General features: G+C 41.1%; 1 protein-coding gene across 3 annotated transcripts in view; it reads right to left on the bottom strand.

Annotated features, from left to right (window-relative positions):
- Positions 1–490: 490 nt before the first annotated feature.
- The window catches only part of pnpla7b (patatin-like phospholipase domain containing 7b), a 45241-nt gene continuing 19451 nt past the window's right edge, over positions 491–26280 (bottom strand). Inside the window, exons 14-35 of one of the 3 annotated variants that reach the window (XM_037259444.1) lie at positions 26014–26096; positions 24023–24172; positions 20102–20179; positions 19765–19970; positions 19525–19656; positions 18267–18390; positions 17981–18170; positions 17637–17786; positions 15880–15943; positions 13682–13850; positions 12441–12623; positions 12142–12260; positions 10960–11116; positions 10456–10572; positions 10283–10352; positions 9995–10111; positions 7624–7772; positions 6034–6186; positions 5829–5945; positions 3104–3188; positions 2882–3012; positions 491–959 (exon numbers count right to left, since the gene is read on the bottom strand). In XM_037259444.1, the coding sequence (XP_037115339.1) occupies positions 894–959; positions 2882–3012; positions 3104–3188; positions 5829–5945; positions 6034–6186; positions 7624–7772; positions 9995–10111; positions 10283–10352; positions 10456–10572; positions 10960–11116; positions 12142–12260; positions 12441–12623; positions 13682–13850; positions 15880–15943; positions 17637–17786; positions 17981–18170; positions 18267–18390; positions 19525–19656; positions 19765–19970; positions 20102–20179; positions 24023–24172; positions 26014–26096 (2810 nt within the window). In that variant the 3' untranslated portion in view covers positions 491–893. Of the gene's footprint in view, positions 960–2881; positions 3013–3103; positions 3189–5038; positions 5157–5828; positions 5946–6033; positions 6187–7623; positions 7773–9994; positions 10112–10282; positions 10353–10455; positions 10573–10959; positions 11117–12141; positions 12261–12440; positions 12624–13681; positions 13851–15879; positions 15944–17636; positions 17787–17980; positions 18171–18266; positions 18391–19524; positions 19657–19764; positions 19971–20101; positions 20180–24022; positions 24173–26013; positions 26097–26280 lie in introns of those variants that run through there. The other 2 variants (XM_037259445.1, XM_037259446.1) reach the window with 2 other exon arrangements.

Here is a 26280-nt window from a genome sequence, read left to right as displayed (position 1 = left end):
GTTGATTATGTCACACTATACGGGCTGAAACATGTCAAGACAACTCAAAATCAGCCACGACATGCTACGTTTGTCTGCGACGCGTCTGTCGGCTCATTATCGGCATTATTGATGTCGGCATAAGTTGAGTCTAAGGGTCATCGATTTAATGCAGTTATTGCAACCATGGGATTTGTATCAACCTATTATGTCTTATGCACTTGTGCAGAATTTAACAACTGACTTAAATAACTGACTTGCTTACTTAAAAACGTGGCATTCTCATGGAAGTAAAATCATTTTAGCAAGTTGTGTTTCAGATTCCTAGATGTACAAACCTGCAGGTTAGAATTAAAAGCTCTTGATCTGTTTTTTCATCAAATTCATATTTTGATGTCAGACCCAAATGTTCTCAGTCTACAGCAAAATAAAGGAATTGGTTTCAGTGTCCCTATATGTTTAGAGGCGAATGAACATTAATGGGATGCTGACAAAACAAGTTTTTTTTTCACACAGGACAGTGAGTAGTGTACAGCGGGTGTCAACATACAGTATACCAAATACACACCATAGTCTAACACTGTGAAATGTAGTCCATGAGTCAAAGGTATGCATGAAACTGTTCCAAAGTTATCATGGTTGTCTTCTGACACTTTACCAAAGATATAAACATATAGCAGCAAAGACAGTCTGTTTGATTTTCTTCTCCAACTAAAACTGTGCTGATATGAGAGTTTTTCAGTCATTAAATGTGCCATTAAGTCAATATATTTTCCCACAGTTACTCAAGACAATCGTTTGAAGACCATCAGTGATCAGTATTGAAAATTGGGTGAATTTTCTCAAAGGAATACTGTGCTGAAACTGTTTTGTGGGCAATAGTCCTGACAGGCACTTATGATGTTTGATGAACATTAGAGGTGACGACTTTCTTGTGAATGATTGGCCCGGTGTCGCATTCTGACTTGGATTTCCTCGTCCTGTGGATAAAAATAAATAAATAAATAAAATTGAAATAACAATGATGCTGCTCCTAAGTCTGCAAAGTCATGTTCTATTATGTAGACATTTGATATATGCTAAGATTTAAAAGTCAGTTTTAAAATTTGTCAAAATGAAATGTTATTAATATCTATATATAATGAGGGAATATACATTACATTTCTTCTGCTTTCGGTGTTTAAGACCTTTCTATATTTTTAAACAATCTCAGCCATTTCAGACCTAAATTAACAGCAGAAAAATGCTTAAATTTCAGGGGCAGAGATGAATGTATCCAGAATACATGAGTAAAATTTCTGGAGGCAATATATTCATGCTTCCATCTTGAGCTACATACAACATAGCCATAGCTTTTACTGGTATGTAGTTTGAGATACTACCGTACAGCTCAACAGAAGTGTTACTTGTACGTATGTGATCTTTGGATTATTTGGGTGGACAACCACAAAAATGTTGCTTTTCCTAAATATTTCCTAAATTAAAGCCGTGGTATAATTTTGAGAACAAGGGTGTGAGAGATTACAATAACAGCATCCAATTTTCGGTCGTGGGATCCCATGAAAAATAAAAAAATGCTAATTGTGTTGGCCTTCGGTAAAATTATACTATACTAACAGCTGGATAATTACCAACGTTAAATCACCAAGTGAGCTGGTAACCTAAAAGAAACACACAGCCTTCAAAACTTAAAAACGTAACGGTGAAACTATTCAAGACAACTTATAAGAACCAGAGAAAATAATATAGATATATATTAAGGTATTAATCATTCTATTTAGATTGGTGAGCACAACTAGCTACAAACAGGTTTAGGACCATGTCTGTACCGCATTTTGTTTCGTTCTGGTTTGCTCTTGTAAAGGAGCAGCACGAAGAACGCGCACGCCTTCAAAATGGCCAATAGTAAGCGGCGCATTTTTTATGCCTAATGAAAGAAAGCGATGAACGCCTCCCCCCAATAAAATAACGGTGATCTTTCGAGAGTTTCCATTGGATGGGCAGATGATTCCTCTGGGAGGGCACGGCTTATCTTTGGGTAGGCAAGGCACGCCCCAGCCCACCCGTAGTCACATCCCCGCAGTTCAATGGTGCACATTTAGGTCTTCAACAACTTTTTCAATCATAATTAAATATTCTATTACAATATTAGGGCGGCTCCACCGAGCACTGGTTAGCACGTCCGCCTCACAGTTAGAAGGGTGCCGGTTCGATTCCACCTCCGACCCTCCCTGTGTGGAGTTTGCATGTTCTCCCCATGCCCGCATGGGTTTCCTCCGGGCATTCCGGTTTCCTCCCACATCCCAAAAACATGCTTGGTAGGCCGATCGAGCACTCGAAATTGCCCCTAGGTGTGAGTGCGAGTGCGGATGGTTGTTCGTCTCTGTGTAGCCTGCGATCGGCTGGCAACCGATTCAGGGTGTCCCCCGCCTACTGCCTGATGACTGCTGGGATAGACACCAGCACGCCCGCGACCCCCGTGGGGACAAGTGGTATAGAAAATGGATGGATGGATTAAAATATTATTTGTAAAAAAATAGATACATATCAGAACATTGTAAACATATTTAGATCATTTCACACAATAAAATTCAATCATGACTGTTGGCAAAAAAGAGGTAGGCTAAACCAAATAAACCTTTTTGCCTAGCTTTTACAACATCACACTGTTCAGCTTGACATAATTGCATCATATGGGACAACATTAACTTAGATCTTCTCCCAAATAAAACCATAATCTTAATAATAATTATTTTGGAAAGAAACATGCTTTGCCTTCAGCTCATGTCTTAAGGCAAACTTGTGACGATAAAGAGAGAAAACAGAAATCGTTTGCAAACCAACAGATGACATTTTAATTTTACGGCTGACGCTTTGAGTTGACTTGTTTAGTATGACATACCGTTTCGGCAGTGTCGCCTATCTCCTCTCCTTCTGTGTATCTGCTACCAGGCATGAACGTCTCAAAGTCGGACAGTGGGCTTTCTACTGCCTCCTCATCATAGTCGGTCTGGTAATCTTCTGATAGTTCCTCTGAAGGACAACAAATTAATTTCACTCTGTATTTAAAAGATTTATAATGTTACTAAATATGTTTTTCACAAATAACTAATAAAGATCAAACCTTCAATTAATGCAGTCTTGACAGGTTCGATTCGTGACACAATCTCGGCCAGGTCCGTAAAGGAGGCATTTGGACATGTGACCACCTAACAGAAAAACAATATCAGCTCCTGTTATCCAATGCCAATTCTTTCTCAGTCTGAACCCATCCATTCATCCATTTTTGATATAATTAGTGCTCATTAGGGCTACAGTTAATCCGGAGCCTACTCCAGCGAAGTTTTCCCATTCAAAGTATTCTCCCTGGTGTCTAAATACCGTAATTTTCGGACTATAAGTCGCACCGGAGTATAAGTCGCACCAGCCATAAAATGCCCAAAAAAGTGAAAAAAAACATATATAAGTCGCTCCGGAGTATAAGTCGCATTTTGGGGGGCAATTTATTCGACAAAATCCAACACCAAGAACAGTCATGAACGAGCAACAACAGGCTAAACGATAGCTATGCTAAGTGACATAAACACAAACTAAGAGCTGAGAACGGCCCTGACGTAAAATTCTGAGTTATTCAAAAAACTATTACATAAATAACACGTTAATAAAACCATCTGCGTCACTCCAATTAATTAAATCCATCAATCGTCCTTTGTCAACAATGCGTGCACGCCGCTGACGGCTCTTGCACTTAAAAATATTCCACAGGCCCATATAACGATATATAAATTATATATCAAATAACTATGATATAAGCAATAATGTTATCAAACCATCTGTGCACTCTAAATCATTAAATCCATCGATCAAATTCCTCGTCCTTTGTCAACATCGCCGCGCGTGCGCCCTGACGTCAGCCTCGTCGTTATTCCACAGATCTACTATATAACTATATTGTAGCGTTAACAAAGTTCAAGGAAAGACGTGGGTTTGGTAAACGGCTCTTTATTTAACAAAACAAACTTACAGGCGTGTGGCGGCGTGGACGTCCAGCCACGGAAGGGGACGAGAGCTCCATACGATAGGACCGGGCGTGCGTAGAAGCCATGACCGAGCCCCATGCACCGTCCTCGGACAGCCACCCGGCTGAGCGCCGGCCCTCGACTTCCATCCACGGAGCTGAAAGGCAGCTCGGTAGAGTAGGACCGGGCGTGCGTAAAAGCATTGTTCGAGCACCATCCACCGTCCCTGGACAGCCACCCAGCCGAGCGCCGGCGCCCGACTTCAATCCACGAAAGTGAAAGAAAGCTGGACGAGTCGATCTTTGTCCTTTATGTAAACAACCGTCGCGCTGCTGACGCGCAACCGCGACGTCGCGTCGCGCTCCTGTCGCGCGTCACTCGCTCGGTCATGGCTTCTACGCACGCCCGGTCCTATCGTATGGAGCTCTCGTCCCCTTCCGTGGCTGGACGTCCACGCCGCCACACGCCTGTAAGTTTGTTTTGTTAAATAAAGAGCCGTTTACCAAACCCACGTCTTTCCTTGAACTTTGTTAACGCTACAATATAGTTATATAGTAGATCTGTGGAATAACGACGAGGCTGACGTCAGGGCGCACGCGCGGCGATGTTGACAAAGGACGAGGAATTTGATCGATGAATTTAATGATTTAGAGTGCACAGATGGTTTGATAACATTATTGCTTATATAATAGTTATTTGATATATAATTTATATATCGTTATATGGGCCTGTGGAATATTTTTAAGTGCAAAAGCCGTCAGCGGCGCGCACGCATTGTTGACAAAGGACGATTGATGGATTTAATGAATTGGAGTGACGCAGATGGTTTCGCGCTGCTGTCGTCACTTGAAATTCAAATTACAGTAATCCCTTGCTACATTGCGGTTCGTTTATCGCGGTTTCATTTTTTTTTTTTTTTTTTTTTTGAAATTTTTTGAAAAAAAAAACCCCACATATAAGTCGCTCCTGAGTATAAGTCGCCCCCCCACCCAAACTATGAAAAAAACCCGCGACTTATAGTCCGAAAATTACGGTACATATTCTTTGTCATGCCCTCATGCATTCTTGGAAGGATTCTTCCATGATCCTTCGTAGCTCCGTTGTCACAACCATCTTGATGTGGTCCACATCTTCAAAACCGGTCCCTCCATGACCCCACTGAACAAGTCACACAGAGCCAGGTCAAGTGAGTGTTGAAGTTGTTTCAGTATGTCAATATATATATACGTATGTTCTATATACCAAGAACTGTCAGATAATCAGAGCATTGTTAACAGGCGCATTGCAAGAAGCAAACGCGACAGTCTTTTTGAAGACAAGATTGCATGACATGCTACATTGAAGGGGGAAACTAGTAGTTTGTGTGTGGGTTGTGTTTGGATTTTGTGACAACAGTCCTGCTGGTAATTCAAATGAGGAGCCGTCCAGCCCCGCCTCAGACAGATCATCCAATCAGTCATCATGCATTAAGTGAGCATCTGGGTCAGCCCAGTGCCACATAACCTCCCAGAAATGCAGAGCGTCTGATGGGCGGGATAAAGTAACTATCAACTCCCGCCCCGGGCAAATTGGCTCCCAGCCGGGTGCACTTCTCCCGTTATAGTCTTCCGTGACCAGCTTTGAGTCAGCCTGGAACGACTCGAAACGACGGTGGTGAGGGGAGCTCCGGAGGCTTTAATTTCTGCCGTAACCCTGCGCTTTGCTATCCGGACATCGGTGCCTCCTCCGAGTGTGAATAGATGAATGAATGAATCAATGAATGAATGAATGAATGAATCAATCAATCAATCAATCAATCAATCAATGAACAGATAAATAAACTGTGCTCACGTGACTACTTTTGGTCTTATGGAATTCCTCCTGATGTCTGTCTTTAAGCATGCTGTCCACCACACTACTCCGCTGCCAAACATCAAACAGTGTCTTCCCATGCTGGTATCCCACTTCCTGAAGCATAATGGAATGTGAATGTCAGGATGTGATTTTCAGCCTAATAATGAAAGCACTAGTAGCAATGGAGGACAAGAATACTTACAGCAATTTCATCAAACTTGCCAAACTCCAATGTGCCATAGCGGTCGATGGGAGGGCGGATATACTCACAGTAGTCACTGTCTTTAACCGACTCAAGTTGTCTGACACAACAAACATAAGCAAGTCGGGTTTGGATCTCTGCCATATTAAGGACCTGGGAGAAGGATTTAGGAGGTTAGCAAATAAAATTAAATGCAGAATACGACAGTAGGCGATGCGTTCATGTCCGCTTTGACCCGTGCTTTTTTCGCACCTGCTTTCCCTTGTAAATAAATAATTGTCTTTAATCCGCTTTCATTTACCCATTGCTATTTGAGACCAGCTGTAAAAATGAGCAGACCAAAGAAAAGGAAAGTGTACAGTCATTGCCAAGTGTTTAATAAAGAATGAACGTCAAAATAATAATTAAAAAAAAGTCAGATCAATCTTACATTGCCAAGAAGCATGTTGTACATTTATTTGCGTGCGCTTACTGTGCGAGGTTTGCAGACCACACGCAATGCTTTTTTTCTGGCCTTGACCACACTTTCAAATTTTAGAACCCAATGTGGCTGGTCCGCGAATCACAATCTTTGTTTGCCTTAACCCGAAATTTTAAGGACACAAGTCGAAAATTTAGGGGTGCATACTGCAACCTGACTCGCAAAATAAATATTCACTACTCCTTTTAACTGTATTTTCGCTCTATTACTGATGAATGGGCTGAAGTGTGAAGCAGAAGTTGGTTAGCAACAAAAATATATTCAAGAATAGTATTGGGGTGGGAAATGCAGTTGAAAAAATTTACTTGCTTTCAAATTTTGGGAGCCACCATTTAAAGACAGTCTGGAGTGATGCATTTAACACCACATCCACTTCAATTTAAGACGTTTCAAACTATTTAGAAATTAAAGCTATTTTCAGGGGTTCAAAGTGGTGCAGAATTATGAGGAAGGATGACACTACACTTAGTTTTACTTGGTTTTCTTTTGAAATAAAAATCTGAAAAGTACACCAAGCAGTTATAGTCTGCCCACTTTACTCAGATACTTCTAAATAAAATCCGGTGTAATAATCTGTTGCTTTCAGAAAAGGGTTTAAATCCAACAATGACATGAGGTAAATTCCAAAAAGGAACATTTTAATTAGTTAGCATACAAAGATATTTGAGACAATTAAATTCTTCCAATGGCAAAGGACCTTGTCTGTTCCAGCAGACAGAGATGCGCAAAAGCACAGAGATGCACGGTACAATAAGCAGGACTGGATGGAATGAGATGGAGAAAAACTTGTCTGGACCCCACAGACCCCTGAACTCAGCTTCATAATCCCTCTTGGTCAAAATAAAAACAAAATGAAAGCTAGGCCCACATTAAACATCAATATCTCCTCATCATTGTATATGGATTTTGAATGTAATGTCATAAAATAATTTCATGTTGATGTTGTGTGCCATTCACATTCTCTAACTTTTTTTCACATTTTCTGACTTTTTTTTCCAGAGAACTAAATTGAAGGTAATTCAAATGATTAATTATTAGTATTAGTATAGTATTAGTAATTTAAATTATACATACCTTGACTGAATGAAGGTAATTTAAATTATACATACCTTGACTTTCTCAGCTAGAGGGTTGAATCGTTTCCACAGAAGCCACCACCCATTCAGGGAATCACCATAGTTGGTCAAATTGGTTTCAGCTCTACTTCCAACATCTACAGCAATCACAACTTTGGCGCCCATGGAGCGAGCCACGTCAGCTAGAAACAAATAAAAGACAAAGGTCATTTTTGAACTCGAACTGATTTTGGATGGACAGAAAAGCGCAATTATTAAGTGTATTAAATGTTATAGGGATCCACACTTTTGACTATTGTGGTTCGTCTATTGGGCTCACAGTCAGGAGATCCTCATTCCTTGAATGTTTTGCATGGTCTTGCTTTTTTTTTTTAACAAGTACTCTAGTTCTGAGGATGGACAGGCAGGCAGGAGGAGAAGAGGGAGGCCAAAGAGGAAGTGAGGTGAGGGAGGACATGCAGGTGTTTGACGTGGCAGAGGAAGATACAGAGGACAGAGTGAGATGGAAACAATTGATCTGCTGTGGAGAAGCCAAAAGAAGAAGACTGGTTTTCTTATAGGTTTCTAAAATAGGGCCACCGTGACTCAGTGGTAGAGCAATTGTCCAGTAACATCCCTCCAGTGCCACTCACACTGGTGTATAAATGTTTGGTGGTGGTCGCAACCGCGATAGGTGAAAATCCGCAAAGTAGTGTCACCCTCTCATTTTTAACATACCGTATTTATTCTAATTATCGCCCAGGGCGATCTATTCTATTCTATTCTATTCTATTCTATTCTATTCTATTCTATTCTATTTATGTCCAACAGGGGGGGTGAGCGATTAATAGAGAACACTTTTTGTCCGATCGCCAAGGGGCACTGAAATGGGCGATAATATGTATATTTTCCTTATGTAGTATGCAATACCTGCATCTCACTGGTGTTCTTAACACTAGAACTGCGGCTGTTTTGATCTACCTCTATCAGCGGGGTGCGTCAATTGACGCTCCATCGATGCGACACGTTACCGTCGCACATCACATGTTGCGCACGTCATGTTATCGCGATCGTCTTGTTCGAGCGCACGCCCCGATAACGTAATTGCGTGAGGATATTGTAGCGGAGTGACGAGTGTAATTGTATCATAGTTTATGGAGAAAAACAATTTAAAAGGGTCTAAGGCCTTTCATGCCATAATTTGCAATTTGGAATTTTGTTTTGAATTAATTTTTTTTGAAAAATCTGCTATGTACTGAGGCTGCGATAAATGAACCGCGAAGTAGGTAAGTGAGGGAAGACTGTACACTTCTATAGAAAAGTGCAGTATAACTCCAATGCATTATTATTATAACATGCTTCCTCTGTTAGTGGATTACTCTAAACTGCTTATACATGTAAATTTGAGTGCAAATGGTATATTCGAAGCCGCAGAATATAGTAGGTGTTGGTGCCCATGGGTAAGGATACCTCAAGGACCACTTGAGTTCCCCACAGGCCCATACTAAAGTAGTGTATCTCACCAGTGACATTTGTCTATTTTTGTGTGCGTTGCCCTTCTAAAAAAAAATACTTCACTTATCAGTAATCTGCATCTGATCTTTATTGTTGCCATACCTTTAAAATCACACTTGCTTTAGTGTAAAGTTAGGGTTAGGGTTAGACATGCCAATATTAAAAAACTAAAAAAGGACCGCCTACTAGTATATGTAGGTCAAAGGTCAGCGTTGTACCACATGACCAAATCCAAGTGTTCGTAGGAAGAAAATCTCGTAAAGCTCGTAAAGGTTGGTGACAAATGGTATACAGCACAAGCAGTCTAGAAAATAACTGGATGTGACCTCTGATTAACTCATGGTTAAGGGTGTATTCAGACCAGAAAAGTCCTTTAGTCCGCTTGTTTGGTCCAGACCAAAAGCGGGCTAAATTTTTTTCGTTTGTTGTGGTTCCTATTCAGACTGTACATTTTGCTAGCGAAGTATATTTTGTAAACACACCCACGATCTGTGCTCCCATTGGACAGCAATGACCTGGGCAGCACACAGAGCACAGGCCCGGAAATGGAGGAAAACATGCGAGTCCTACGCGCTGCATTCCTGCTCTACATATTAGTGCTGTTGGTTCAGATCTATGCTGTTTGTATTCACACCTGAAGCGAAGCACACCAGAGTTCGTTTGAAAGCGAACCGAGACCCACTTTTTCAAGTGGTCTCGGTTCGCTTTCAAACCGTTTCTTTAATCTGCACCAGGATTCGTTTGCGTGTATTCACACCTGCACAAAAGGTCTGGACCAGCGTTACAATGGAACCTTGGTTCGTTTAAAGCGGACCAAACAGTCAGGTCTGAATACACCCTTAGAACGTTACAGTTCCTACCTAATAACTCATATTTAGTGTGATGTCATCTTATTTATGATTGGTCTTACCAGGTAGATTGTTGATGTAACCCCCATCCATCAGTAAGTGGCCATCTTTGGGATCACAAAGAGGAGGAAGGTAACCAGACAGTGACATACTGGCACGGACATAACGCCACAGTGAACCTAACAGGAAATGCAGAGTTTAAACATTGAAAATGAATGGAAGCACTTCAAACATTCTATTAGACAAGAATTTCATTGTTCATGCAGCATCAATATTTTCTCATCATGACATTTTCTGGTTTTGGAGCAAAAAGGGTGATGGGAGAGGAGTTCTTTGACATTAAGATTTACCATCAGTGTGAACTCTCATGGAGGAAGCTGTGATATCTGTTGTAATGTTGAAGTATGGTAGCCACAAGTCCTAGCAGGTGAGAAGTGGTAAAAGTAGGCTTTGTTAAATGAGGTTACTAATGTTGTCATCGATCTTCTCTGCAAAAACATTTTTTTGGATTATTGCACCATACCTCGATCTGTTTGCCTTTAAAAACTGATCTAATGCCAGAGTTAAAGGAAGCCCCAGAAAACATGGAAGTGACAGGGTAGGTTAAATCCACGAACTTCTTGAAGAGGGATGTCATATCCTGAAAAAAACAACAATGAAAATGCAGCAAAAATTAAAATATCAGCGTTGGTTACAGAGCAACAAGAACTCAAAAAACAAGAAAGAAATACTGAGAAATGTGATTGATTTTTCATTAACCCCCTTGCCATTGCTGTTTTGTGTTTGTGCCTATCTGATTTCAGTGCTCTCTGAGCCTGCAGACATGACTGTATCTCAAAATGTTGGGCATTTATTATTCACATTTCCAGGAACTCATTTTTTTAACTATGAATGACTTGACTGGGTAGGTAGCCACAAGGTGGCACAAATCCCCGCAAATTCTTCAACTTTCCAGCTGATTTTGCGAGCACTTAAATCAAACAGACGCAAGCACATAAAGCAGGACTGGTAAGGGGTTTTAACCTACCATTGCCCATTCACGAGCCCGAATCCTCATTCGACTGTTGCTTTTCTCCTCAGCATACAGTGCTCCCATGAATGACCCGATGGAGGTACCACCCACAATGTCCACGGGGATCCCTGCCTCATTCAGTGCCCGAATGATACCAACCTGGGAGCAACCCCTGAAAAGGACAGTACATGAGAAGCAAAAGTACTCAGAGCAGAGCGGGCCAAGAAGCCACCGTGACGATGATATATGAATCTGACAGGAATAAAAGTTAAAAGTTTGAAAGAAATTCCAGATCTGGATAATGATTTAATCACAGCCAATAAAAATGCAACAAATTAAAACCTGAACTAGATTAGATCGATTGTCACTGCCATTGCTCCCACTGTAGAATGAGAGAGTCCTCAACAGGACAACGGGAGGCATCCCTTCCAAGGACTTCAGGTGTCGGTACCCTGAGCTACTATTAAAAAAAAATAAAAAAGTCCCAATGATTGTCTCACACACATCTGGGTGTGGTGAAATTTGTCCTCTGCATTTAACCCATCCCCGTGTGATTTTAATCCATCCCCTGGGGGAGAGGGGAGCAGTGAGCAGCAGCGGTGCCGTGCTCGGGAATCATTTGGTGATCTAACCCCCCAATTCCAACCCTTAATGCTGAGTGCCAAGCAGGGAGGCAATGGGTCCCATTTTTATAGTCTTTGGTATGACCCGGCCGGGGTTTGAACCCACAACCTTCCAGTCTCAGGGCGGACACTCTACCACTAGGCCACTGAGCTGGTTGAGTGTTTAAAGCCCGAGCAGTAAAGAAAACAGTTCAGTTAGAGGTGACCTGAAATTAAGTATTGATGATTATAATAAATAGTGCTACAAATATCAATGTCTGTCTCTTAAATGGTAGTTATTACAACTGTGGTTTCATTCTTCTTCAGGTCATTCAAATTGTTACACTGGCTATAGCTAATGTTGGTGCAATGGCTCTGATTCAAGTTTTCCATCTCAGCTTCACAACTGCTTGGGTTTCAACCATACGTACGTATAGTAACTGAATAAATAAGGGATAGTTGGATGGATAAGCAAATCAACAATGAATCAATTTCAAATTTCTAATCTGTCACATGAAATGTTGTGTATGTTTCTGAGGATGTTTAACTATGGTGATGGGGTGTTTGCATTTGGATTATCTTAAAACCACAGTACCTGGCACCTCCTCCACCGAGCACAACAGCAATGCTGTTTCCTGTTAAAATCCTGGCCAGCCGTGAGAAATCAGAGTGCCGATCTGGACACTTTTCAAACACACGTTGGTACAGTTCTCTCTGCGGTAAAAAAAATGACAGCAAGCAACACTCAAATGATTCATGCTCACACAGAAAGATAAAGAATTGGAAGTGCAACAAACCAATTTCGCTAAAAAGATGAATGAAAAAACGACAGAGAGAAGTCATTGTGCCAATGTTGTGTAAGGTTAAATAGCTTGTGTTGGCTATTTCAAGTACCAATTTAGGCAAACTTCTCCTGGAGAAAACTCTCCGAGGACAGGACAAGTGATGGTGTGTGGAGATCCAACTCCGCATGTTCAGCCACTCAGCAGTCCCTTTGGGTGGAGGACCATCCTCCCTGTGCAGCAATACCAATTGCTTCTGGGCCCTAACAGCGCTGCTCTCCAACATTTGCTCCAACTACAGGGAGATAGGCATATTTTATATATGTTTATGCAAATATGTACATATGTGCGAATATATGTACGTGTGTATGCAAATGTTTGGGCACCCCTGATCATTTTCAAGCTGTTCCTTTATAAATCATTGGTTGTTCGGATAAGCTGGTCTGTGGCTTGACTTTGACTGTTCTCACCATCCTTCGCCTCTGCTTATCTGAGATTTTTCTTGGCCTGCCACTCCGGGCCTTAACTAGAACTGTGCCTGTGGTCTTCCGTTTCCTCACTATGTTCCTCGCAGTGTAAACTGACAGCTGAAATCTCTGAGCTAGCTTTTTGTATCCTTCCCCGAAAACCATGACGTTGAACAATCTTTGTTTTGTCAGTTGTTTTGAGGCTCCCATTCTGCCACTCTTCAGAGAAGATGCAATGAGGAGAACAACTTGCGACTGGCCACCTTAAAAACCCTTTCTTATGATTGGCTTCACCTGTGTATGTCGATGTTCCAATAATTAGTGCTAAAGGTATTCAAATCAATAAAACAACAAGGGTGCCCAAATTTATACACACTTTCTGTAAATCCTATAAACTTCATTTCACTTCTCAAATATCACTGTGTTTGTGCGTGTGTGTATACACACACACACACACACACACACACACACACACACACACACACACACACACACACACACACACACACACACACACACACACAGAGTGTATATATGGCCCTATATGTATATAGTATACATATAATAAATTGTATATTTATTATCGCACTCACACCTAGGGACATATAATATATATATATATATACATACGTATATATATATATATATATATATATATATATATATATATATATATATATATATATATATATATACTATATAGTATATATATATATATATATATATGTGTGTGTGTGTGTGTATGTATGCATGTATGTATGTATGTATTTATGTGTGTGTGTATATATATATATATATATATATATATATATATATATATATACGTATATATATATATATATATATATATACATCATAAATGGAAAAACACAGTGAATAAATAGACCTCTCCAACTGTTGGCTCTTGTTCACCCAGTCCCACAATAATGATGCAATCAGCCTGGCGGATGCAGCGCTGCGTCCAAGGAGTAAGGCCAGAGTCAGATTGATAGAGGACGATGCGGTGGATGTCTTCCTGCTGGCCGAGCCAACTGGACAGACGGTACTCATGGACACTTTAAAGGTAAGGAATAAAACTCAGGTTTACTGCATGCAACGTGATGAAATCTCTTGCCTTCTATCAGATTTAGACATCTTTAGGTGTGCCGTCACTTCACTATACTGTACAATGCTGCATTTTGTATACAGTATTTACCATGTAAGGTTCCTGATATCACATATAATTGTCTAGAAGAGCCATCACAACAATCATAACATGTATTCTGCATTAGTGCATGTGCCGTGGGTAACTGAGCAGGCCTGGGAAGTTTATTTATTTATTTATATATATATATATATATACATACACACACACACATATATATATATATATATATATATATATATATATATATATATATAAACTCCCTGCACACTGAGGTCCACTTCAATTTTGGAAAGTACATCAGGACTTTAAATATATTTTCTAAATTTCAGCGACGGCTCTGTCACAATAATGCGGTCAGCGCGGTGCAGTTGCGCGGTCGGCGACGCACTACGTTTGCGTGTTCGGCGGTGCGCTGCAGTTGCGCGGTTGGACAAAATTAAGCTCCCTGCGCACTTAGGTCCAATTGAATTTTGGAAAGTACATCAGGAGTTTAAAAATATTTTCTGAATTTCAGCGACGGCTCTGTCACAATAATGCAACCAGCGCCGTGCAGTTGCGCGGTCGGCGACGTGCTACGGTTGCGCGTTCGGCGGTGCGCTGCAATTGCGCGATCGGACAAAATTGCGCAAATGAAAAAATGCTTAAAAAAGTCTTGGAATGGATTAAAAAACATTCCATTATTTGTAATGGGAAAAATAGATTCGGAATTTGACCGATTCGCTTCTCGAACCGCCTTCTGGAACGGATTGTGGTCGAAAACCGAGGCTTGACTGTATTATATTCATCGTGGTAGCCCACCAAGCAGGAATATTTTTTTAACAAAACTGTTGAAATTGAGTGATGAAATTAATGGTTTTGGGGCTGCTATACTGCCAAAATCCAGGAGTTTCCAGGGAGCTTTTCCCCCTGAGCCCTCTCCGGGGCGTTGCCCCTGGCCCCCTGCGGCCCCCAATGGGGGCCTGTGGGCCCTGTGGCCCCCAATAGGGGCCTGTGGCCCCTGCAGCCCCCAATGAGGGCCTGGGGCCCCTGGCCCACTGCGGCCCCTGCGGCAAGTGGGGGGGGGGCATGCGGCCCCCAGACCCCGGCTACTTTTCAGTGTTTTTTTTCATTTGCCGTTCTCATCTCTGTGGAAAGCATTAAACAGGCTGAAGCTTATATTCTCAAACAGTAGTGTGAGCATGGGCCAAAGGAGCAAGGAATGAGAGGGAATCTTGGTTAAGTCTGCAATGGTTCGAATGGTATCCTGTAGGCACGCCCTTATGGTGTGTATGTTATGTTATGTCTGTGTATGTTCTTCTGTGGGTTTTTATCTTGTATTTTTTTATCTTTTTATTCTATTTATTCTATTTATTTTTTATTTTATGCACTGATCGGTTGGCACTTTTTAAATTTCGTTGTACATGTGTGACAATGACAATAAAGATCTATTCTATATTCTATTCTATGGTGGCACATTTCCTGTTTGTGCATGTCACCAACTGTCATTATAACTACATACCATATCACGGCTCGTCTTCGCTCCTCGTTTCCTCGTGTGTCAGTGTTTGTTGTTATGGTGTCCGTTCGCGCATCTGTGCACTCGCCCTTCCCTGCCTGTGTCTACCCGTAATCAGTGTAATCGCCGTCACCTGCCCCTCGTTACCTGTCTTGTACTTAAGTCTTGTCTGCGTGTCACTCCCTGTCAGATCGTTCTGTTAGCCCGTCTCTGTTAGCCCGTCTCTGTTAGCCCGTCTCTGTTAGCCCGTCCTGTTTGCCAGTCCTGTTGTCCTCCCTTTTTGCCCATACTGTTAGTTCCTGTTTGTTCCTGCCGGTTAGTCCTACCATGCTCTCCTGCTTGTTTGTTCCCCTCAGTAAACCTTGGTCCAAGATGCATTTGGTCGCCCTGCTCCATTCCGTACGTGACATACCAATTGAATTGTTAAATTTCTCTCTTGTACCTGTCCAAAGCAGCAGAGCCCAGGCGCTGTTTAATTATGTCACTTGTCAGGAGTAATGTAGGCCCTATGGAAAACAAGAATGGATAATACAGAATTAAAACTTCAGCAATGGATGCATCCATTCCCTCAACTCGTGGATGACGCGATTGCAGGACTCTGAGTAGAGAAGCCCAGACTTTGGAATAGGTGGAGATGCTATATTTTCTTTTGTTTGTGTATTGAAAATATGTAAGGAACTTAAATCAAATATTTTTTGGGTGTGGCTTTATAATTATCGAATAGAGATCAATCTTTTCGTATTCCTCATTTTCCTGCATTTTGAAATAAATTTTAGATTACTCTTTCATTCATTTTCAACATCACTAATCCTGTCGCACGGTGTGCTGGAGCCTATCCCAGCTGACTTTGGGCGAAAGACGGACTACACCCTGAACTGGTTGCCAGCCAGTCTCAACCAATTTCACCCACATACATACCGTCACTGAGTGGGAAACGATCCAGCGCAGCCCACACACTTACATTTTCTTGGCCTTGGAGTATTGCTGTACATTTCTGTCATATAAACTATGGCATAGGTGTCAAACTCAAGGCCCGGGGGCCAGATACAGCCCACCACATCATTTTATGTGACCCGCAAAGACAAATTTTGCATCGACTTTGTCATTACTAAAATTATAAATTGTCTTCACTTTTTAAAAATAGAAATATTGCTAGCAATTGTTATTACCATTCATCTTTTTAAACAATTTGAACAGTTTTGACTAGTCTCTGATTTCAAAACTGCCGTATTTTTCGGAGTATAAGTCGCGGTATTTTTCATAGTGTGGGTGGGGGGGCGACTTATACTCAGGAGCGACTTATATGTGAAATTATTTAAAAATGTTTACTTGATCATTAACACATTACTTACTAGTATAGTTGATCACTTCACATGTTATTTTCACTTTAAACCGCATGAAGGCGCACTATGGCTGTGGAATAATTTGAACGGCAACTGACGACGAGTCCGACGTCAGCGGCGCGGCGCACACGCGGCGTTGTTTACATAAAGGACGAAGAATTCGATCGATGGATTTAATGATTTGGAGTGACACAGATGGTTTGATAAAGGTGTTATTTATGTTATAGTTATTTGGATAACTGTTAATGTTACGTCAGGCCCGTTCTCAGCTCCTCGTTTGTGTTTATGTCACGTTAGCACACCGTATCATTTAGCCTATTGTTCTGGTTCATGTCTGTTTTTGGTCTCAGATTTTGTCAAATAAATTTCCCCCAAAATGCGACTTATACTCCGGTGCGACTTATATATGTTTTTTTCCTATTATTGTGCATTTTATGGCTGATGCGACTTATATTCCGGAGCGACTTTTAGTCCGAAAAATACGGTAGTTATTCACCAGTTTGCCGTATAGCCTATACTGCAAATAATATAAGGCATTGACAGTCATAATGGCCCTCCAAGGGAAACTATGACTACAATGCGGCCCGCGACAAAAGTGAGTTTGACACCCCTGGACTATGGGGATGTGTCAAACACTGATAAATACCAAAAAATTGTCTACAATTGGATGGTTCAACTTGGTCGAAGAGTGTAATTCAAGTGTGCTGCTGTAAATTAGGCTACATTTTCAATTTATCTTTTTATTGTACTCATTACAAAATGGGGAAAAGCCAATTTAAGCGAGTTGTGTGAAACACTGTCTGTTTATGTGCACAAAGATGCTTAAAAGAAATAAGGGTCACACGAATGATCGTACCAATACCACTAAGTGCATGCTGCAGCTCCAAGGTGAAGGCCATGAGAGGAATCTCATCAGACACAGGCAAAATGGCCACAGTGGACAGGTTGGTGACAGGATTGCCAGCATCCCACTTACTATTTGCTGTGTGGAGGGGGAGACTTCTAGCTGAAAATCAAAAGAAATAAACATTTCAGTACATTACACTATAAGGTGCTATCTTAAGGTATCTTAATCTCGGCCACACATAAGCAGTTTGTTTACTGGGCACAGCTGTAGAATCAATGCAATGCAACATTGTTTGTGTGGGTTGTTTGGGTCTCGTCCCCACAATTTGAAATTACAGCCTTTGTAGTACATACCAGCCAGGGGTCCATTGACCTGCTGCATATTGCCCAAGATCTTCTGTCCCAGCAAATGAATCAGCCTGGTGACGACCTGAGGATAGCGCCTCTTAATTGAGTTGAGAGCGCCTTCAGGCAGCTTGGCCAGCTCAGAGTCCCTCACAGCGTGGACCGTAGTGGCTCGGTTCATGTGGGTCAGGGCCTCAACCTAGTATATAATTCACATTTCACGCCCAATGACAAGTTGTCATTGTCAACTTTGATACCTAAGCAACCCTAAATCTAAAAATCTTTGAAAACTCACCACGCCAATTAGGTCCCCGCGACCATACTCTCCTGCAAGCTCCTTCTTCCCATTATCCTTTGCAATGACAGAGCGCAAACGGCCACTGAGGACAATAAAGGTGCTGTCGGACTTTTCTCCTTGTCTACATTCAATCAGAGAAGATATAATTTACAGTTCTTTCATCCATATTAATAATTATAATGGCATTTTTATACTTACATAAGCATCAACATGGTATTGACAAGAACTAATGCAATCTTGTTTCTCATACAGAATATCATACTTTATCATATAAGTAGGTATTTATATTTTCTTCAAACTTTTAGATTTGTGATGCCACCGCAAGGCTCAAAAGCACAAAGGTGACAGATATTGTTTTAATTGCTGCACGTCGGTTTGTCCGTAGGCAGGATTAAACAAAATACTGTACTACATACATTACCCTTTTCCAGAAGTATAGAAGAAAGAAGCATTGGGGAGCCATAAAGCCTTCATTTTTAATGATTTTTTCAATAATTCATGGCAGGGTTATTATTGACTCTGTTCTTTGAGGTGTGTCAAATTTACAAAACATTTGTTTTAGAAGACTTGAAGATATTTTTCAAAATTTAAGTTTGAATGACACCGGTGGCTCGGTGGAGCACTGGCTAGCACGTCCGCCTCACAGTAAGGAGGGTGCGGGTTCGATTCCACCTCCGGCCCTCCCTGTGTGGAGTTTGCATGTTCTCCCTGTGTCCGCGTGGGTTTTCTCCGGGCACTCCGGTTTCCTCCCACATCCCCAAAAACATGCTTGGGAGGCCGATTGAGCGCTCCAAATTGCCCCTAGGTGTTAGTGCGTGTGCGCATGGTTGTTCGTCTCTGTGTGCCCTGCGATTGGCTGGCAACCGGTTCAGGGTGTCCCCCGCCTACTGCCCGATGACAGCTGGGATAGGCTCCGGCAAGCCCGCGACCCCCGTGGGGATAAAGCGGTACAGAAAATGGATGGATGGAAGTTTGAATGACAGCCTTTGAAATTTGCAATAGTGGCAGGCTAATAGACGTACTTCAAAATGAGCCAAATAATGATAGATCTAATTTGAAAAAAATATGCCCTTTCTGTCCGTTTTCAGATAATCAGTGCTTGGCAGTCTACATCTGGGTTTTTTTTTTACAGACACCAGACAAGTCTTCAGAGAAGTAAATTTGTGAACATGAAACATGTAACAATAAATCATGAACCAAGGCTAAATCAACTGGCCCCAAAAAGTAATACGTTCATCACTGTCTTGAAAGATACCTGTAGACAGCACGGCCAGCCTCCAAAGCCATCCAGTCCAAGGCAAAGTCAATCTGCCTGACAAAGGGTGACACCCTCTTCACTACAGTATGCGCTACATTCAACACAACTCTAGGCTCCTCACGCATTATCCTGCAAAGAAAAAAACCAAAGGGAAAAAAAAGCTGCTTGCAGCATAAACTTTCAGAGAAAATAATAGGGTTCCATTATGGCTAAAACAAGTTGTTTGGATGGCCTTACTCATAAAAGTGAGCCTTTGATATGGAGAGGAAGGTGCAGTCTTTGTGAGCACGCGTGGTGAAGATAAGAGGTTCCCCCGTGAGCACAGCTAGATGTCCCACCATCTCTCCTGGGTGGGTCACAAAAAGAAGCGTCTCCTCCTCGCGGTCAATCATACGCTGGTACACATGGAGTAAACCTGAGATGACAAATGCCACACTCACATCCTGCAAGTAAGGGAAGGGAAACCAATAAGAAAAGTACCAACAATGGGACAATTTCGATATGTTGGAAAATTGATAATACACTGTAAAGGGTGTTTTTTTTTTTTAATATACTCCTGTCTTGCTCTGAATACCTGGTCTCCTTGGTGGGCCACAACCGAATTAGCTTTGACCTGGCGAAAAGTCACCCTACCCTCCAGTAAACCAGGATCCTGAGAACATTTAAAAGACATTATAAGAAACACTATGATGATAAATCATTTGCAACATATTACATATAACAGATAATTTTAGTAGTTTCCTTCTACCCAAAGGGTAACACGGAAGCACAACAGAAGAAAGAAAATTAAAAACCTTTATAAAAACAAAGGTTTAAAGCAACAACATTTTTGTATGTGGGAAGGTTGGTTTAATTCCAATCCATTTTTCTTGATTAGGGTGAGTAGTAGTCCAATGAAATTTTTAGGACTATAAGGCAGATAGAAATCTTAATAAGATTTGTACCAATGTTGTTTCATTTGAGGTGGTGGTTGGCTTTGTGGTTAGCCTAAATCTGACAAGTTAGACAGCACAGGCTTTTTATTTTCATTATTACCGTGGTTTCCCATGCATAATGCGCAAAATGTAACTAATTTATTGTCCTAAAATCTGGGGTGCGCATTATGCATGGGTACAATAATTTTTGAAGAAAATCTCCCTCGAAATAAAACTTGAAATCACCTTTCTTCTTGTTTGTTGTCAATCGCGCATCGCATTCAGCCATCCTGCCCAACACACTTAGTCAGTAAAATTCATAATTGACGACACATCGTTTGATGCGATGGTGCAATCCTTGATGGTGTGTTATTGTCAAATATTGTTTGTTTTTTAATCTCCATCGCAGACCGGATATCATACGGAGGCCGCCATGACAGTATGCGCAGAACGGATGCGCAAGACACGTCAGCTATATAAAGAGCGAGAGTTCAGTTCTCTACCTATTAGTTTCAATTCACAGTTTAATTAGCAGTTTCAATCAGCAAATAACAAAATGCGTATTACAGGTAATGTTTTATTTCACAACACTTTGCCTTGTTCCTTTCTTCTCTGCTGTTCACTTCAAACACGCTCCATACGAACACAATGCTCTCGTATCAGACGCTTGCTCGATCACCTGCTCATTTGCTGTCACAATGTACCCTACACAAATCCGAAACATTTCTTCGCTATCGAGTTTGCTAGTGCATGCGCAGTGATACTGACCGGCAGAATAACATCCGGTTGTTCCCGAAGATGATCTTTTTTCTGAAATAATTTTACGTTTACGGACTTAAGTAAGAGTCAAAATTTGGGTGCGCATTATACATGGGTACAGGCTTTTTTCCAGCATCGACATGCCATTTTTAGGGTGCGTATTATGCACGGGGGCGTATTTTACATGGAAAATTACGGTACGTATCTTATTGTTTAGTGTCTCAATGAATCTTTATTTATACCACATTTACTAACTGGAGGTTACCTGGCTGTGATGGTTGAATTTCTCTCCAGGAATTAAGTACTCATTCTGAATCTTAACAAATTGATTTGTATTTACCGTAATTTTCGGACTAAAAGTCGCTCCGGAATATAGGTCGCATTAGCCATAAAATGCACAATAACGTGAAAAAAAACATATATAAGTCGCTCCCGAGTATAAGTCGCATTTTGGGGGGAAATGTATTCGACAAAATCCAACACGAAGAACAGACATGAACGAGCAACAACAGGCTAAACGATAGGTATGCGTTGTGTGACATAAACACAAACGAAGAGCTGAGAACGGGCCTGACGTAACATTTAGAGTTATTAAGAAACTATTACCGTAATTTTCGGACTATAAGTCGCGGGTTTTTTTCATAGTTTGGGTGGGGGGGCGACTTATACTCAGGAGCGATTTATATACATATATATGGGGTTTTTTCACTTTTTTGGGCATTTTATGGCTGGTGCGACTTATACTCCGGTGCGACTTATAGTCCGAAAATTACGGTACATAAATTTATAAAACATTTATAAAACCATCTGTGTCACTCCAATTCATTAAATCCATCGATCGTCCTTTATGTCAACATAAATGCGCGCCGCTGACGGCGGTTGCACTTCAAAATATTCCACAGGCCCATATAACGATGTATAAATTAGATATCAAATACCGTAATTTTTGGACTATAAGTCGCGTTTTTTTTCATAGTTTGGGTGGGGGAGCGACTTATACTGAGGAGCGACTTATATGTGAATTTTTTCACAAATTTTCAAAATTCAAAAAAAAAAAGCAAGGGATTACTGTAATTTGAATTTCAAGTGACGTCAGTGGCGCGGCGGTTGTTTACATAAAGGACAAAGATTCGACCACGGGATGACGAAGATGACGAAGGGCCCCACGTACTACCGGCATCATTAGCGGCTTTGTTTCTAAGTGACACGGAGGACGAAGAGTTTGAAGGATTTAAGGATTTGGAGTGACACAGTAGGTTTGAAAAACTATTATGGCTTTTACACACGCCCGGTCCTACTCCACGGAGCTTTCTTTCACCTCCGTGAATTGAAGTCGGGGGCCGGCGCTCGGCCGGGTGGCTGTCCAGGGACGGTGGATGGGGCTCGGACATGGCTTTTACGCACGCCCAGTCCTACTCTACGGAGCTCTCTTTCACCTCCGTGGATGGAAGTCGTGGGCCGGCGCTTGGCCGGGTGGCTGTCCGGGGACGGTGGATGGGGCTCGGACATGGCTTTTACGCACGCCCGGTCCTATTCTATTTAAAAAAAAAATTCTTTTAATTTTTGAAAAAATTCACATATAAGTCGCTCCTTATTATAAGTCGCCCCCCAACCCAAACTATGAAAAAAAACGCGACTTATAGTCCGAAAATTACGGTATATCTTTTGCCTGATGGGAGGAGAATGAATGATTGATTAAAGGGGTGACAGGATTCCTCCGTGATCAGGGTGGCTTTCTTCATAACAGAGCACTCATACAAATTGGACTGTGGAGCTTGTGGTGAACTATTTACAGTGATCCCTTGCTACTTCGCGTTTCATTTATCGCGGCTTCACTACATCGCGGATTTTTTTTCCAAATTAAAAAAACATTTAAAAGTCAAAATAAGACTTCTAAATTGAAGAAACGTGTCTAACCTTTAAGACAATGTAATATTGCTCCAAATGTTTGTTTACATTCCTTTAAAAGTCCGTTTTCGCGTGTTAGCACGATCGCGAATTAGCATCTTTCCTCGTTAGCCTGCCCAGTACTTCTTGTTGGTGACCGTACTTCGCGGATTTCACTTATCGCGGGTGGTTTTTGGAACCAATTATCCGCGATAAACGAGGGATTACTGTATTTTGCCTGCTTGCATTGTCATAATTTTGTCTTTTTCTGATCTGAAAAAGTGGTATGAAGATTTAATATTGAATGGAATATACATATGCGAATGGTAGAGCAACAGAACCGTTTGAGGGAAAATTACTTACACCCCAATGAATTTGACTACATTAACTCTGTGTATGGCCACTTCATCCAAATGGATCTGAAATTGAGTGTTATTTTTACAGTTCCCAAACAAGGTTATTTTAGTTTTACTCAAGTTTAATGCCATTTTATTTATATCTAACCAATGTTTTACTTTGATCACTTCTGTAGTAATGGCCTTGCATTCGGTGTTATAAATTATTATAAACAAAAGAGAGAACAAAAAAAATATTATCATCTGAGAATAAAATAATACACATTCGATGACTTGATAGAGAGAGAGAGAGAATAGATAATATATGTGGCTTAAGTAGTATAAAAATAATATGGTCTCTAATAATGATGATGATAATAATATAATAATAATAATGTTACATATACGCATATAGAATCAAATGTGTTCAACAAAGTACTACTTAAAAAAAAAAAGAAACTGCGACTGTATCATTACACCTTTTACCATTCCCACAGCTCTATTTTTACTTGCAAACCGCAAACACTCACAACCCCTGAGGGTCAATCACCTTGTGACATATTAAAAACAACAACATGAAAAAGTTAGTGTGTGGGCTACCTGGAGCTGGATAACTTGTAGCAGGTCCTTTTTGGCCGCTTGGAAAATAGCATTGACTTTATTATGGTGGTAATGTCCTGTTCCAGCTTCACTATATTCATAAACTGCCGAAGGACTCCGCTGCATTGCCACAGTCTTCTTTAAAATAGACTGCAAAAAATAGAAACTCTGAATAAATAAAAATATATGACATTGAATTCCAGTTTTATTCCTATGTTTTCTCCAAGTAACAATTCCGACATTCCAAAAACATCCATCCATCCATTATAAAAAACACTTACCGTTTTTTTCCGTGTATAATACGCCCCCATGTATAATACGCACCCTAACAATGGCATGTTGATGCTGGAAAAAAGCCTGTACCCATGTATAATACGCACCCAATTCTTTTTTTTTTTTTTTTTTTTTTTTTTTTTTAAAGTCCCAATGATCGTCACACACGCAGGGAGGCAATGGGTCCCATTTTTATAGTCTTTGGTATGGTCTTAACTAGGCTGGATGTATTTTTTTTGTTGGCGTTGATTTCTCCGACTGCCCGTAAAGGCACCACCGCGATCAGCTGAAAAGAGAGGAAAGTGACGTGCGGACATGTGAAAAAGGCGGCTCTGTATGGGAGAGACGTTGAAGAGGAATAATAACACCCTTGGAAACCAAAACTTGCCCCTCGTCGTGACTCGGAGCCGCAACAAATGTTTCGGATTTGTGTAGGGTACATTGTGACAGCAAACGAGCAGGTGATCGAGCAAGCGTCTGATACGAGAGCATTGCGTTCGTATGGAGTGTGTTTGAAGTGAACAGCAGAGACGAAAGGAACAAGGCAAAGTGTTGTCAAATAAAATATTACCTGTAATACGCATTTTGTTATTTGCTGATTGTATTAAACTATCACATTCATTGTCAGTCAAGAAGAGAAGAGGACTATTATCCCTTCTTTGACGAAATGACCAGAGCACAGTACAAACACACTATTGTTCTTTCGGTATTTATTCAACCCACATTCTTTCACAACATGACAAGAAGAGAACAATACATAAATCAATACTCGTACCAGTACCATGATTTTCTTAAAAAAAAAAAAAAAAAAAAGAAAAAAATTAAATTAAAAAAAATTTTTTTTTTAAAAATTGTACCCATGTATAATGCGCACCCCAGATTTTAGGACAATAAATTAGTTAAATTTTGCGTATTATACACGGAAAAAAACGGTAACCCTCACAAGGGTCGCGGGTGCGCTGAAGCCTTTCCCAGGGGTCTTTGGGCAGTACACTCAGAACTGTTTGCCAGCCAATCGCAAGGCACATATAGTAAACCAACAATCATTCATGCTAACACTCACACCTCAGGATAATTTAGAGTGCTCATGTATGTTTTTTGAATGCGGGAGGAAACCGAAGTACTCCATGGAAAACCCAAGCAGGCACGAGGGGAACACGCAACTCCACACAGGAAGGCTGAAGCCACGACCTCTGCACTGTGAGGCGGACGTTCAAACCAGTCGACCATTGAACGGGAACGAGTCATCTCCCGTTTCTCGTTTAAAAATTGGCAATTGAAAAACGGAAAAGCCAGCATGGATGTATACATGTCACGTGTCCGCGCCATCAGCACCCCATAAAGTATTGTTTCTCTGCTCTTGCCCCTCTCGTCCTCTTATGCAGAGATCAGTGCTGATTGTCTGCATCTGCTGTTCATCACCACACTTGCCCCTGGCTCGTTACCTCTCCTATATAAGTAAACACTGCACTCCTGTCACTCTTTGTCAGTTTGTCCTATGATACTAATGTCTTCCAGCTTCAAGACAAAGTAAGCTCGAGAGGGAAAAATGCAGTCGAACTTTGTTGAATGGAAGAGGGATTGCCTGAATATCTGAGACCTCTGTGTGAGCAATTTAGCGCCTGTTTGTTGTGATCTAAATAAATCAGGTCATTGATGTGCAAAACCGAAAGCCAAGGCAAGCTGCCAAACAAAAAGAAGGAAGACTTATACAGTACCTTAACTTGACCAGAGGGCACAGTGTCTTCGTTAGCAACCCTTGCTCGTTCAGAAACTTTATTGAGATCCATTGACATTTCACCTGCATGACAGACACATGTATTTATAATAGCATGTTGTTTCAGAAAACTTTGCGATTTCAATGTTCCAACTAGTAGTAAAGAGATCCTCCGGTTGGGGTGGTCCATTTTTTACTAAGATGGATGGCTGCCCCAACCGTCCCCTCCGATCCTCCAATACTTCACGTCTGACAGTCCCAAAATCCA

This window comes from Syngnathus acus, chromosome 9, assembly GCF_901709675.1.
Source record: "Syngnathus acus chromosome 9, fSynAcu1.2, whole genome shotgun sequence".
NCBI lineage: Eukaryota > Metazoa > Chordata > Actinopteri > Syngnathiformes > Syngnathidae > Syngnathus > Syngnathus acus.
The sequence above is the reverse complement of the archived record's forward strand: the minus strand, read 5'-3'. Positions and strand labels throughout refer to the sequence as shown.